The 16,513-nt window shown below is 43.2% G+C and overlaps 2 protein-coding genes across 2 annotated transcripts; one reads left to right on the plus strand and one right to left on the minus strand.

Annotated features, from left to right (window-relative positions):
* Positions 1–1,049: 1,049 nt before the first annotated feature.
* Positions 1,050–2,201, minus strand: coa3a (cytochrome C oxidase assembly factor 3a; the record flags this gene model as incomplete). Its single annotated transcript, XM_084456446.1, has 2 exons — positions 1,050–1,629; positions 2,003–2,201. The coding sequence occupies 2 exons, from the start codon at positions 2,199–2,201 to the stop codon at positions 1,532–1,534; spliced, it is 297 nt and encodes a 98-aa protein (XP_084312572.1). The 3' UTR covers positions 1,050–1,531.
* Positions 2,202–2,785: 584 nt separating this feature from the next.
* cntd1 (cyclin N-terminal domain containing 1) lies at positions 2,786–14,352 on the plus strand (the record flags this gene model as incomplete). The annotated part of the gene is made up of 8 exons (XM_084456134.1): positions 2,786–2,951; positions 3,261–3,336; positions 3,428–3,599; positions 3,718–3,880; positions 4,043–4,187; positions 4,994–5,090; positions 5,284–5,382; positions 14,089–14,352. The coding sequence occupies 8 exons, from the start codon at positions 2,786–2,788 to the stop codon at positions 14,350–14,352; spliced, it is 1,182 nt and encodes a 393-aa protein (XP_084312260.1).
* Positions 14,353–16,513: the final 2,161 nt, after the last annotated feature.

Below are 16,513 nucleotides of genomic sequence, written 5' to 3' on the forward strand. Positions count from 1 at the left end.
CAACCTTTTCAATCTCTGGAGAATCCTGTTTCAGAGGACATCAAAATGATGTTAAATGTGGTCAAATGTACAACTGAAAGGTTACACACAACATGAATGAGGATGAACACCCAGCTTTAGGAATGTCCTCTTGCACAAAACTACTGGGTTGGTAGATGCCATATTAAATGAAGGTATTATCACAGTCAGCCACAAATACTATTTATGATAATTATTTCATACCTATATTTTTTTGTTATTATATAGATATGTACACACATATATAGGTCTAGACTACTGGCTTCCACCCTCAGTGTACATTTGTATATATTAAATAATACATTTATACATGTTTACAATCAAATGTTATTTTTGGCAACATGAAATCGTTTTCCTATGCAAATGGAACAAGAATTATTGCTTGTATGCATACAACAGGCAACCTTCTGCACTTCAGTCAGGTCTACTACACAACACTGTTACAGAATTGATATATTTTCTGTTTTTCACAATGGAATAGAAGTGCAGCACTCATTACAATGGTCTGTATCATAGCAGAGAAATTCTAACAATCAATTGTCTAATGGCTTTGGCCTCATATTATGTATTCCCCTCCTTATCAAAGCTTTATACTTTTGTACAAAATAATTTCCCACGCAAAATATATAATTAGCCTTACTGACGTTATTTTCTTTGAATGATGTGTAGTGAATAATTGAAAGCTGTGAAGCCATAGCACTTGCTTTATATATGCACACATAATTCTATAGATGATACTCATCCATGATTTCAGCAAATGAATAATATATTAAAAAGAAATACAAATGTGATAGCAATCAAAGATGTTGAATGTACATGATTGTGTTGCTTCCAAAGCTACTGTCCTGCCATGGGGAATCTGTGCCTTTTCTTTGCAATGTCCTATTTGTATGTTTTACTCTTTGCAAATCATATTTTTACATGCAATAAATATAATAAAAAAATAATTTATCTTCAGTCATCATCCACTGTTTTACACTTGCTCTAGATGACTCCATTGCCTTCAATTTATTCATTTATTGTAGATTCTTTATTTATTTATTACCATTTTTACAACATGATACATCATAAATAATGACATCCTTACGTTTTCTTTAATTGAGCAGTTCTATTTATGCTTCAAGTATTTCAAGGCCACGGTAGAATGAATGTTTGACTTTATGTTAAAGTTGGTTTGATTTTTGATTAAGGATTTTCCATGATCATTATTCTACACAGTGGAACCAGTGCGTTCTTGGTGGAAGGTAAAGAGAGATGTAGTGTGGCCTGCTGAAACAGTGGATAATTCATTCAATTGACAAACAAGTTAAATCACAAGAGACACTTTAGTCAGCAACACAGTCACACATAACCCTTCTCCACCACATCTTAACAGTCCAATGCTGTCTCCTGAAATGAGACAGCGGCTAGCTGTGGAATAAGATGCAGTTCCAGAAACATCAGCATTATTGCCATTCCGGTTTAAGTGCAGTTGAAGGGCTGGGTGGTACGATCCAGAGTCCATTCAGTAGTTTCAGTTGGCCCCTGAAGTCGGCCCTCTCCTCGCCTTGGCCTCCTCGTCCAGCTCGTCCATGATCTTCTCCTGGGACACTGAATAAAAGGTGTAACCATCTACAGTAGGACCTCAAGTCAAGGCAGTAGGAACAGAATGGATGTGCATTGCCTATAGCTAAATAGCAAGTATTATCTCATTCGTTTTTAACTAAATGACATAAATAATAACAATTATACAATAAAAACTAATACAAATCTAAATTATTCCTAAATGGTAAAGAGTAATTAAGGAATACACCTGCTGGGACAACCACAAGGTTGACCTCTCGTAAATGTCCATGCCAAAACTAGCCTCATCTGATATCGTTATATAGTCAACACATAATGAGCTAACAACTAACTAACTAGCTGAAAGCAATAGATAATGTATAAATTAACTCTGGTAGCTACGAGTGCCATACACAAGGTGAAGCGTGTTAAGCGAGGATACAAATGCCCGCGACGACAGCACCGATCGCAAGTCCCGTTGCAACATTTCGGGCCCTCAGTTGCTGCGTCTTCTTCTTCCACTGTGCGAGCTCCACTTGTCTGATAAAGTGTATCTGCTCCCTTGAAAGCTCCTCACTCGTTGGATCTATCCTTTTTGCAAAAGCAGCCTCGGACTGCTTATTCGGTGTCTTGTCAGCCATATTTATCTAGCATGTAAGGACAGATCCGGGTTGTTTAAAACAAACAAAACAATGCGACTGTATAATAAACAATCTGGATAAATTGAGTCGTCCATATGAGAGGCGCCGTGCCTATCCTTTCTATGATGAACTCTGCTACAAATGTGCAGGACGTTAAGCCAACAGCCGTGCATGTGTGCAACACCATAATAAGTCCTCCTCCAAACGTTTTCGATTTCATTCCGTCCTGCTTCAGGCTTCGGCACAGCCATAGTTCGGGGCCACCTACCGGGCACTGCTTACAATTCTCCACATTGGCTGGCAGGTGTAAGATCACTTAGACAGGTGATAGTGAGACACACGGAACGCCATGAGTGCTCTACACATTATTAATTCTCTTCTCTTCTCCCCATACTGTGAGAATTAAATAAAATCAACTGCTTTATTAAGATTCAATCAACTGCTTTATTCTCAGCCCAAACCTATCTTATATAGACGTAGAGCTCCCCCTAGCGGTGCCTACTATTAACTACCACAACAGCAGGTGGCAGCTAGCCAGCTATCAAGCTAGTCAGCTAAGTTAACTGCTATCTATACTAGTTGACATGGCGAAAACATTTCAGTTTTCTCCAAGTCGCAAAAATCTGAAGTTCGGCGAAGTTTCCTATGAGCTTTTGTCTGACTTTCTCATACATCTCAACAACAGAAATAAGGATAAACTCAACTCCATATCAAAATATAGTGGAGAATTTAAAGACAAAAGACTGATAGGTGAGTTATAGCGAGAGGGCTGACCAACTGTCACCTGGCCGTTTGATTTTGTAGGCGAAATTTGAAACGTCCAATTTAGGTTATTGTTTGTGGGCCTATAAGAAATATAAAGAGATTTTGAAGCCTCTAATTAAGGCCCAAATAAGGATTCTGGTTATAGCTGCTAGTACATAGGCTATTTTATTAAAAAATATATATATATGAGACGCACAGTTTGTGCTAGTGTCAGTGTGACGTCAGACGTGAGAGAGATGATGGAGGCCATCCTACCTTGTGAAGTGATCTAACTAGACTAATGTGTTCTTTCAGAATGCGTGTTCCTTATTACGGATGAGTTGAAACTCGATCCACTGGTTGGATATCAGGCTGTTGAGATACATGAAAGGTATGATTCCTGCAAGTGCCCAAATGTATGACTTGGTTATTACTAGATTATATGTGTGGTCTCTGGTGAATGATTGATCTATCTTCTACAGGTTCATGATAAAGTACCTTGAAGATCTGTTCACAACACCCACACCTCAAGGTGCTGCAGCAGGTCAACATGGGAAATATGAGGATCTTGTTTATAAAAAAGTGCATGAAAAATTCATTCTCATTGTCTTTTCAAGTGTTCAACTAGCCAGCAAACTCTACTTGCACAGTGGTGTAAGTCTTGAGACACCGATCAACCATTAAGGTCTTAATCATCCACTGCTGAAAAAAAATATTTATCATGTATTTAATAAAATAAAAAGGCTATTTAAATCCTTTTTATTTTTTAAAGATTGTCAACAACAATACAGCTGTACGGTTTCTGCACTCCATGGGTCACACCGTCTCCAAACAGACCCTCTTGGAAACAGAGTTGGTGATCTTGAAAGCCCTTGACTTCAGGCTAAATGTTCCCAATCCGCTGACATATGTGGAGACACTATTGGAAGTGCTTGGTAAGTTGAGCACTCGTTGGCCTTATTGAATACTTTTTTCCCCTTATTTTTTTATTTTATTTTATTTTTTAAAGCCCTCAGTGGATGTGAGAGGGGATGATTATGCTCTACACTCATAATTGAAAAATAAATGCCTTCCTGTTTGGCAATGACAATCTACAGGGCACAACGAGTCTTTCATCCCCGTGGACCATCTGCACCATCTGTGTAGTCATGTCCTCCAGTTCACCTACCTACAGAGGACTGCTATCTACGACTCCTTGCTCATGACCACCACGCAATGCCTGTTTCCATCTCATGAACAGAGGTAGTCTTTCCTTTTCTGTACTCAATATAGCTCATGGAATGTGTAGATTAAAAAATATATATATTGGGTTCGTATGACATTGAAGACACCTATTGGTAACAGAACCAAAACTAGGCCTTGAAAGAAGGGTAAACTGGACAGTATTCATCTTACCAAAACATTTTAAAATCTTGATTATCGATTATCATTACAACAATGTGCAAAAAGTAGTTGATCATGGGTTAAACTAGAGCAACAATGGCCAATGTGATGTTAAATCAAATGTCTATTCATTACATTGCAAATGAGTTTAATCAATTACAAGGAGCACATTACAAATTGAAGATTTAGATCCTACCCTACTCTACCATTGTGAAGTGAGATTAGAGAGAGACAGAGAGAGAGAGATAACTCATGGCCAAGACCTGAGGAGAGAGAGGGGCAGAGAGAAAGAGAGAGACGAACAGAGAGAGAGAGAGCTCATTGTCGAGGCCTACTGTATGAGGAGAGAGAGGGACAGAGAAAGAAAGGGACAAAGAGAGAGAGAGAGCTCAGGGTAGAATGGACAAAGAGAAAAAGGACGACAGGAAGAAGAGAGGAGACAGAATGGTCTACATTCCCTTTAATACCCAACCATCAACTGTTATAATTCAAACTCAGTTGCTGTGAGGACAACCAATGAAATCACACCTTGTAATCTTTATGACACCATTGCAAGGAAAACAATGACCAACTGGCCATCAGAAAGTCTTTTGCATATGAGCCGTGGACAGGGTAATGTTTAGTAGTTATGGTACCTGAACCTGTGTCCTCCTGTGTGTGAACAGAGAGAAGTTTGTGACTGTAACTGAAGATTGCATGCTCCTTGGTGTTGGAGTCATTGCTGTTGCCACGTACATCCTCAGTGTCACAATGTGGGAACAGGTGAATGAGACATCCAAACGTAGCTCTCTCACAGTACTATGACAGAGGGGGTCAAGCTGAAAATGCCTATTGGTGGTGGTACTAGTCTTTAACAGAACTCTTTTCAACAGATGAGTGTATCTACAATTGCAAATTCTGGAATACGGTTTGACTGGGATAATGCATTATGTAATGATTTACTTTTTTGTTTTAGATTGTGGAGGAACTGAGTCACATCACAGGAATCTCTGTGAGGAGCATCAGAGATTTCACCCATGTGACGCTTATGCACATAACCAGGACTAGTTCTCCTGTAATATTACTTTGAGGCCAGAATGCCAGTCATCCATTCAAATTGAATGCATTTATGTCATTACAAATCGGTTATTTTGAGTTGTATTCTTGACAAAATACATAGCCATCATCAACACAATACACAAAGCTCGAAGAACTGATTGCCATGAGAAAGAGCAGCTGAGTTGGACATTATAACTTCTGTACCTATGTTGTAAAATGGTTTCTAATCAAAAGTAGAATAAAGAGACTGTTTGGTTACTTAATAATTGACTTATTGACTAATTGACTTAAGAATTGTGCTATTATATGGATGTTATGCAATGGACATTAAAGGGCATTGTAATTGGCAAGCATGCTTTTTGGCTTTTTTTTTTTGCCAGAACATCAACGGACACCAGTGACCACTCAGTGAGTTTCCTGTCTTTGAAAAAGAGAGTTTATAGTGTTTTTGAGGGATTTTGTCTGCACCTACAGTAGCCTATGGATCCATTGAGTGTGTTAGTGGCGACAAGCTATATCTCGAGCTATACCCGAAACTTTGATATCAGCCGTTGTATATGTAAATAAACTTATAACATGGCTTATAATGCTAAATTCCACGTTCTATGAAGGTCAATACACACAATTTAACATGGCCGCCACTCAAGGTCAATGCAACTCACTCGTGTGTCTACACTTAAAGGACCATACTGGTGTAAATATGATTTGATCTCCTTAAACTAGTCACCCAACGTATATCACATTACCGCAATCAATTTTCCGAAGCAAAGCTCACATTAAAAGATATTTGCATTTTCGTGTTTTACTTTTTATTTAATTTAATTCCCTTAGGTAAGCTAGGTAGGTTTAGGTAGGGATGTTTTCTTTTTGTTTGACACCGCTCTTAGTTCCCTCTGCTCCCTGTGGGCTATTTTTTGTGGTGTTTGGTCTATCCACTGAGACATTATACACCTTTATGTAATAAGCCCTGCCCAAGCATCAAACTCTGCAAACTGAGTTGCCCCATAAAGGCATATTTTTGTAACTTTTCAAAAATCGGCCTTTATAGTCCTGTAGATATCGGTCCCTAGATTGCGTGTGTTTCATACATTTGTAGGACAGGTTCGATTTTAAGCGTTTAAAAAAAACAAAAAAATGGCGGAAAATGTATATAACTGGAAGTTATGGGTTCTTGAAGCAAATTTGTTCCTTATGAGGAGAGACAATGTCTGTTCAAAGTTTCAAGTCTGTAATTCATACAGGGCATGAGATATTCCCATTCAAACTTTGTGAATTAGAATGGTTCCTATAGCGCCACCATATGGCCAATCGATGCAATATTTCTTGGAGCCTAGTTTTCCAAGGTGTGTGACAAACTTGAAAACTTTTGACCAATCACACACAGAGTTAGCTGTCAGAATAATAATAATAGTGAATCCTACCAATAACAATAGGGTCCTCGTCCTTTCAGGGCTTGGCCCCTAATAATACAATAATGCGCTATACAAATAAAGCTTTGATTGATTGATTGATTGATTGATTTATAATAATAAGAATTACCATTGGGCTGTGGGACCATAGACACGCTCCCATAGGCGTGCTAGTGCTCCACATCGCGGCTATGAAGCAGGCTATGAAGCACACATGTCATTACTGCTAAGAATCCAGAGAGTGCAGCGCTTATCACATTTTGGGTGGTGAAGTTCCGGCGGTGGTACCACGCATTCACGGATTTGATTCGAATTCTCATTATTTGGTTCAAAGTAGCTTAGGCTACTTTTAACCCAGTCATCTTATGGCAGAAGGCATACGAAAGATGGAAATATGTTTTGACAGAGCGTTGGAATAAGCGAATAGCCTAATTTCACTAGAGTCGACTGCAGCCAAACTGCCTCGCAGCCTCGTTCAGGGAAGCTGAAGAAAAGTCAAGAAAGGTACCGTAGCCTTTATTTGAATAGCAGACTTTTTTTGCACGCGTTTGGATTCGTCTATCTTTACAATAGCCAGCTGGTGATTTACGCACTCATGTGGAATTGACAATTATCGCGCTATTCTTGATTTACATCTTCTGCATCAACGCTTGCCAGATGGCTCTGCATTGAAATTATGGGACCTGTTGTCAACTGATCACTGTCAATAAACAAATGACAGGATGCATTTCTTTAACCTAGAGATAAGGATGAGTTGGTTATTCCATAAGGATGATGAGTCTAGCTTTGGGGTGGGTTCTATATGCTACTGTGCTTTATTGCTGGGATGAACTGGATTTGTCTAGTTTTAGTTGTCTAGTCAGTGTGTTCAGAGGCTTGAACGTCATGCTATACAGTTTAGCAGTGTTCAGGCTTGTAATACAGTTTCAACAAAAACATGTAAGTAATGCCTGTTCAGAAGGTGAAGATACTTCATACATTGAGGTACTTTGTCCACTTCTTATTCTCTGACTATGATGCAAGATGTGGTATTGCTGCTTGGTCTTACGGTATGGTTTGATAGACATTTGATGAGGAAGAAACACAAACAGTCAGGCTACGCTCTTGCAAAATAAGGTGAATGGTTCTCATGGTTTTTATATGAGGATGGGAATCACTTCTTAGTCACCCCAGAGTCACCTGGGCTGTGCAAAAGACAATCATCTTCTGAGCTCACATCCCCTCAGAGACCCCCCCCCACCTCCCCCCTCTCTCTCTCTCTCTCTCTCTCTCTCCTACCACTCACTCGCATCTTTGTTTTAATATGCTAGAGTGGACAGCAGCAGCCACGTCTTTGCAGATCAGCCCTAAACAAGTTAGTTTTTCAGTGCTTATCTCCCCATGGGGAGTGATCAGGGCTGCGCTTCCCAGAGGCATCCCAGAGTTTACCTACGGCGTTCACCGTAGCGCTACGATGCCTCTGGGAAACTCAGCCCAGGCCCAGACAGACACTGCTCCAGATGGGGAATGAAATGAAATGATACATACATACAGTACCACTCAAACGGTCAGACACACTTCCTCATAATGATAGATACTTTATTGATCCTGAGGGGATTACTGACTGTGATCTAGCAGACGCTTTTATCCAAAGCGACTTACAATAATTGCATTTAATGTAGTCAGTGTTCTTCTACTTGCCAGAACTGACAAGTGCATCTCCTTTCTAAACAAGTGACTAAGAGCATAATCTAGTGCTGAAGCGGGATATTGTTGAAATGGTAAATAGACTGCACTTATATAGCACTTTTATCCAAAGCACTTTACAATGGCATCTCATTCACTCATTCACACATACATTTACACACCAATGGCGGCAGCTGCCATGCAAGAACTTGGAACAATTTGGGGTTCAGTGTCTTGCCCAAGGACACTTCGACATGTGGACAGGAGGAGGCGGGATTCGAACTGCACTGTACGATCATTGGACGACCCGCTCTCCCACTGAGCCACAGCTGGCCCAAAAAGTAGCGTATTATTGCCCATTAGTTCAAAACATAGGCAAGGCCTAAAAAACCTTAGCCTCGTAAAACCACCCTAATCTCTGGAGCTCACATTCTGTTTCTTTACATGGATCAGTCTGGCAACACTCAAAAGCAATCCGTTTGTGTGTTGTGTGTCCAATCAGCGTCCAGTTTAGTTGATGATGAAAATCATAAAAATGGCACCGCCCTTGAGGCTGGTGCTGATGCTGCAAAGCAGGACTTCAATCAGAAATACAGGTGGCCATACATTTATTGAAAGAACAGCAAATAACTGAATTCAAGACTTTTCCCAGGTGAAAATGTTTTCGTGCTTCACCCGACGGCATTAGGAAGCTCTGCATTCAGAAGCTCTGCTGGGTAACGTAGTTGGTTTGATCCAATCCCCTGCTAATAATTCTGATTGACACCCATCAGCACCTGTGCCAGGCTGATTGGTGCAGAGGAACAGGATGTGAGCTCACGAGGTTCGGGTGGTCTCACGAGGCTGAAAAAAGCTTTGGCCCCACCCCAAAGAAAAGGATACATAAATGAATGAATAAATAAAGCCTCTCCATGGTAAAGAAAGTTTAATGAATATTGGTTAACATTAGAGATGCCCCCCACCTGCAACCTCTGTTCTAGAGGGAGCGGAGACCATCTGCTTTGAGTTGTGTTCAGGACACGCTGAAGCTGGAGTCCCTGCATGACCCCTGTGGGGCATTTCAAGAGGGTGGTGTCTGAACTACTTTCTGAACAACATAGTTGTTTTTAAATTACATTAAGAGGATGGTGTCTGAACTACTTTCTGAACAACATAGTTGTTTTTAACTTTACATTAAGAGGATGGTGTCTGAACTACTTTCTGAACAACATAGTTGTTTTTAACTTTACATTAAGAGGATGGTGTCTGAACGACTGTACGAAGGATGTACAGAACCAGGATATGACTTTCCATAGTGCTGCATACTTGTGTTGTACTTTCTTGCTTGTGTATTCTTGCTGCTACATTTATTTCATGTATGTATTCCCAGCGTACATTTAAAAAACAGACCCAGGTCTCCAAAGCCTTTTCCCTATATAGATAATGGTAAAAAATAAATATTATATTTATCCACAGCATTGCATCTGTCAAATCATTACGTCTTGGAACAGGGAAGTGTTTAGAATTAATGGTAGGGTTGTGGAATGGGGGGAAGTGTTCGGAATTAATGTTTGAGTGTTAGCTAGGCCTACTGTCCAGCACACTGTCCATCAGGTATAAGAGGGTCTGGTGTGCCTTTTCTGAGCGTATTCACCAGTTGGAGCGCTGTGAGTGTCTCTCTGAATGTTATCAGTGCTGAAAATGCGCGATGTTTTTCTGTAAAGGATAGGTGTCCTCCTCTGGGATGATTTGATTCATTTCCCTGAGAGCATGCGTTATGCTATTTCATCAGGAAGCGCAGTCATAGAAATGAACTGTCATCGAAGCCAAGTAAACTGTCATGGAAATAATACAAGGCTCAGCTGGGATAGTCTGTCTGACTGTCTTTCAGTTTATCTGTCTGTCTGCTTGACTGTCTGTTTAACAGTCTGTTTGACTGACTGACTCTGTCTGTCAGTCTGTCTGTCTGTTTGTTTGACTCTGTCTGTCTGTCTGTCTGTCTGTCTGTCTGTCTGTCTGTTTTACTGTCTCTCTGTTTGACTGTCTGTCTGGAAGTAATGTAGGGGCTTCTGCCAACACAGTGTTAGCCAGTCTATATGACTGTCTGTTTGACTGGCTGCTTTCTGTCTATTTGACTGTATGTCTGTCTGGTTGTCTGTCTTCCTGTCTGTCTGTCCATTTGACTGACTGACTGACTGACTGTTTGACTGACTGACTGTCTGTTTGACTCTCTGTTGTCTGTCTGTCTATCTGCCTGACTTTCTGACTGTTTTACTTGCTGTCTGTTTTACTGTCTGTCTGTCTGTTGTCTGTTTTACTTTCTGTCTGTCTGTCTTTCTGTCTGTCTATCTGTTTGACTGTCTGTGTGTTGTGTGTCTGTTTTACTGTCTGTCTGTTTGTTTTGTTGGTCCCCTTCATCCTGACCAGAGCCATCTCCTCAGATCTGGAAGGCAAACAGGCAAGGCATGTAGCACTGTCAAACAGTAGCTGCATACTTGGTAGCACCAATCTGTCTCACAGGAATCATAAGATTTAACATGGTGTGAAAGCAGCAGAGGTGTTCCTTACATTCCTCACAACGTGTACAGCACAGGGAAACAGCCTGGTGTGGAGGATGACTATGCTGAATCCCTCTAATGAGGTGAGTATTCTCCAAAGGCATCTCAACACATTCCCATGCCCTCCTTTGATTCTGTAAATAATGATACGAGGCGTCTTCACAGCCTGACACTCTGCCTTTCAGTTCAGCCCCTCTGTCAGAAAACTGCCTGGCTGCTGGGGCTCTCTAGTAGTCTTCTGGGACTGTCTCATCTCCTGCTAGTCACCTGTACTGCTGGGACTCTCATGTCCTGGTAGTCACCTGGGAGACTGCTGGGAGTGGGAGACCTTGAAGGCGTTGTCATGGTGCTGCTTTGGCAGTGGTTTACATACCTGAACATGTTTTGTGCCCAAATGCTGACAGCAGGTAGATAGGAGAGTATTGCTCAGGACTGAGAGCTTTGTCCTGGCCAAAGCAACTCGATCCCCCCTGCGCCAGGAGCTACGGCGCCCCCAAACCCTCCAACGCTGCCGCGCGACTATATTAAGCACATGGACATGGCTGACTCAGAAGGTCCGCTGTGACTGAGTCAATCTGTCTGCAGGGGACGTAACTCATCCAACTATTGTTCTCTAACTTTTTCCTCACAGTGAGCTCACTGTTGCCTTTTTAAATACTGAATGAGAACAGATGATAAGAATCTCACCTTGAATTCCAGGGGGAGAGAAAATTCGCTCTTGATTTTGCCAAGCTAACTTAGCCTCATGAGACCATCCTGATCTCACAAGCTCACATTCTGTTTCTCTCGCACATCAATCTGGATACTCTCCGACTGATTCGTTTGTGCCAGATCGGAAAACGATCTCTCCAATTAGCGTTTTATGAAGAAAAACAGCTACGCTGGGCGGGTTTAGGGGTGACGACAGCGAGGAGCAGTTGAAGTTAGTGCGTGATAGACAGTGATAGACAGATTCATCCTATCACCTGCCAAGAAGTTTTGAAAGTACCTGCCTTTTTCCAATGTGATGCCTCTGTAATTGGCACACACCCTCTGGTCACCTTTTTTGAATATTGGGACCACCACCCCAGTCTGCCACTCCTTTGGCACTGACTCGGACTTCCACGCAATGTTAAAGAGGCGTGTCAACCAAGACAGCCCCTCAACACCCAGCGCCTTCAGCATTTCTGGATGGATCTCATCAGTCCCTGGGGCTTTGCCACTGTGGAGTTGTTTGACTATCTCAGTGACCTCCTCCAGGGAAATTGATGATGACCCCCCATCATCTTCCGGCTCTGCCTTGATCGTAGAGGGTGGGTTAGTCGGGTTCAGGAGTTCCTCACAGCGCTCCTTCCAATGCTCGACAACCTCCTCAGTAGAGGTCAGCAGTGTCACATCCTTGCTGTACACAGCTTGGATGGTCCGCTTTCCCTTCCTGAGGTGTCGGATGGTCTTCCAGAAACACCTTGGTGCCGACCGAAAGTCCTTCTCCATGGTTTCTCCGCCTCCCAATTGTTATTTTGCTCTTAAGCAAGACTTCATTAAGGTACTGTGGTGCCAACCTAGTCTGAAACTCCTAGTGCCAACCTAGTCTAAAACTCTAAAGCATTGATAAAGCATTGGGGTGGCACGTAGCTCGGGAGGTAGAGCGGCTGGCTGGGGATCGCAAGGTCCCGGGTTCAATCCCAGCTTTCCCAGCTGTCCCAAAGTATCCTTGAGCAAGACACTGAACCCTAAAACCCTGCTCACGTGTGGCACAGTGGTGCACTACCTAGTACCTAGCAAGAAGGTTTCCAGGCCTTTCTGTGCAGAGTATGCATGTTCTCCCTATGTTTGTAAGAACCCAATACAAAAAACATGCAGAAGAACAGATGCTCTACCAAAACTTGGACTTGGTGCCCATGGCTGCCCACTGCTCCTGGTTGCCCCTGGAGGAGGATAGCTTGGATGGGATAAATGCAGGGAACAATTTCCACAGGCGACACCCGCAAATTGTGTGTGTGTGTGTGTGTGTATGGCTCGATTACTGTGAGCCAGTGTTTGTCTGAAGAGCCCTATTGTGCACCAGTGGCATTCATCCCTCATGCACGGCATTCCATTTTGTTCTAAGGCGAGTGCTTGAAGAGGGTGTTAAGCAGCCAGCCAGCTACACTGGTTGGTGAGGACAGGACCTCACTAGGTTGTTGAGTTTGGTGCAGGGACCTTCGGCAGCAAGGCTGTGTGGGATGAGGTCGGGGATGTTGACAATATGTTTCTATAGTTCCTAGTGGTGGAATGCTGACTACTTTCTCACAGGCTCTGCTGTTCCTCTCACTGGTCATTCGTGAGTCTTTTCAGGTCATCCTAGTGAGAGACGAAGAGAACCGTCAGACAAAGATATGCTAAGAGAGCTAACAGATAAGATAAAAAATACAACAAATAAAACAAATAGAGAATGTACTGTAGCCTCACCTGTCACACGGAAATTGCAGAAGTCTCAAGCCCCACCTGTCTCTCCATCTCAAACATTTTACTGTAATGTCACATAATGCTGAATGACTTGATGTATAGTTATTGATGCAGCACAGTATGTCAAGCCATCCCCAGTCAGGGTGACTACACCTACTGTACATTTATCACTTTATTCCTACAGCACAATGTTTAGTTTAGGGGCGGCTGTGGCTCAGGTGATAGAGCGGGTTGTTCAATGATTGTAAGGTTGGCGGTTGGAATCCCGGCTCTTCCTGTCTACATGTCGAAGCGTCCTTGGTTGCAAGACACTGAACCCCAAATTGCTCCCAATGAGCAGGCTCGCACCTTCCATGGCAGGTGTCGCCATTGGTGTGTGGATGTGTGTGTGTGTGAATGGGTGAATGAGAGGCCATTGTGAAGCGCTTTGGATGAAAGCGCTATAGTATATACTGTAAGTGCAGTCCATTTACCATTTTACCATTAGTGATTGCACGACTAAAAGTTATTATGGACTCTGAGGGGAATATAATACTGTGTAACCTCTCTCAGGACGTGAATGCTAATGTACTCAGGTCCAAACAAAGATGTGTCCACTGTGCTCCAATATTTGTTAGTACTCGCCTGTTGCACAACCTTCTTTGAGTTTGATTGTCTTCTTTCTGTGCTTGCCTGTGTGTACAGCTGTTGTCTGGCCGTCCACGCTGGAGGGGAATCGACAGGGCTCCAGCCCAGCATGGGGGCGTGAAGCGCCTCACCACCCCAGAGACCTGCCTCACCACCCCAGAGACCTGCCTCACCTCCCCAGAGACCTGCCTCACCTCCCCAGAGACCTGCCTCACCTCCCCAGAGACCTGCCTCACCTCCCCAGAGACCTGTCTCACTGGTCCAGAGACCTGCCTCACCTCCCCAGAGACCTCTCACCGCCCAAGAGACCTGCCTCACTGATCCAGAGACCTTCCTGTCGTCTGCTCACGGTGAGTCATCTCTCAGTGGCACCTCTCATCAATACTTCCTTCACCCTCGACTATCGTTCTCACTTCTTCTCGGAGATGGGTCCACATCTGAATCATCATACTTGAAACAACTCTCAAAGATGAGTGTTTGCTGGGATATTGATTACCTCTCAATATACATCTGGCAGTGGTCCTTGCAATTATTTGTATTGTTTCAATACAAGCCCTAGCTTAATGACTAGCCTCTTTAGCCAGAGAAGGAGGTTGGGTGGCAGAGAATAGCCACATCCTGTTTACAATGTCAGACTGTATCAGCAAAGTGTGCTTGCGTCTGCCATTGTCTTTTGGCCAATAGCAGTTTTGAAAAGCTTTCAGTGGCAATGCTTTCGTTTGTTTTGTGAGAAGCCAGCTCTCAGGAACAGGGCCTTGTTTCTCAGAGCAGTGCAGAGGGCTGATCGATTGCCCTACTGGGGGCCATGTGTAATTATTCTGCAACTGCCCAGCCATGAAATTGTTGTTTGGCTGTGAAATGGAGTAATTTTGCTCGAAGTTTTACTGGGCGAGACAGAGAGAGGCGGGGTGCAATGGCCACCATAATGACCGTTACTACGGCAGCGCCAGGGCTGTGATTTAGGGAGATTATTGGCTTCACTCTGCAAACAAGGTTAGAATGAAGAAGCAGAACCCTGCCGTTTGCCAAGTAACCAGACCTCAAAAGTAGCAAGTGAATCCGAAGCAAAACATTATGATGACTGGGGTCGGTTTTGCTTTGAACAGCTTCTAGTGTTAGCTGTAGAGCTGATGGGCATCAGAGCGCTATGCAGAGTGACAGGAGCTGGCACGGAGAGGTATGTGGTGGCCTCTAGGAAATGCAGCTGTCCTCTGAGAGGGAGCCTGATGGCACCCAACACTGGCCTCTGGTTCCTCAGAGGGAGGCTGACAGCACCTCTCATTCTTGGGGAGGCACTGATGCAGTCTCTTCTGACTAAATGCCTCCAGACTATATAGCCCGGAAGCCAAACTTTCTCGCAAAAAAAAAGTCCCTTTGGCAAAATAGTCTGGACCTTTTCCCAACCACGTTGATTTCCAGAAATTACAATGTAACCAGGCCAATCAGGGACTACAGTTCTGCCCCCCAGTGGGGAGGCAGCCTCTGATTGGGTCCCGTAGCTGATGATGTGAAATACAGGCCACTGGCAAAGTAGTAGGCTATGGCGTCTCCCGAAGCAACGAGCGGTAATGTTAACGTTAATAGAATAAATGCAGAAATAGACTCAACAATTAAACAAGAACCAGAGTACAGTATGCACTAGCAGAGTTTCTCGGCGGAAAATAATTTTTGCCGTTCTTCTGACTGGATTTTGTCGAACATTTTGTTAAGCTGATTGGCTGAAGGAGTTCTGTCAAAGCAAGTACTCCCGCCCACTGAAATCGCTCTGGGAGGCTAGAAGTCCAGGCTGTATCACTAAAGGGATTTTTTCAGTCTGGCTTCCAGGCTCAGGGTGGCGGGCAAGCAGGACTGAACTTACACACTGAGCTTACACACTGAAATTACACACTAAACTTCATAAACTAACAATGACAACCAGTCATCATCAGCAAGCCGATTGCAATGGAGGACAAAATATAGTTGAGTAACGATCAGTCCTCTCCCTGATCATTCCTCGTTACTCTTGTGTGAGTTACACAGTTCAGCAGGAAACAGGCCATTAATGTCCAATGTTCAAGAGTCCGGCTGCCTGATGGAATAAACTGTCTGAGCCTGCAGATCCAGGCCTTTAGGCTGTGTTACAGTTTGCAAGAGAGCAGCAGCTGAAAAAGGCTGTTATTGGGGTGACGGGGATCTTTGATGATCCTGCGGGCTTTGATGGCACTCCGACTGTTGTATAGCTGTCCTGTTGTATAATTGTCTTGTAGCTCATTAAAACATTAGAAGCTAGTGGGTTTGATGTGAACTCCATGCTCTGTGGCAGGAGGCAGGAGGAATCACATGCTCATGGAGAATTAATCAAAGGGGTACATGAAAGGCTCCCCGAATGGCTTTTCATGGCATTCCTATCCTGAGGTACTCCTGTGTGCCCAGCCAAAAAATACCTTATGGCTACAGCTAGGCCTGTTCAGGGTACAATTCTTAACAAGAAAAAATTGCTCTC

This window comes from Borostomias antarcticus (assembly GCF_949987555.1).
Source record: "Borostomias antarcticus genome assembly, chromosome: 22".
Classification (NCBI taxonomy): Eukaryota; Metazoa; Chordata; class Actinopteri; order Stomiiformes; family Stomiidae; genus Borostomias; species Borostomias antarcticus.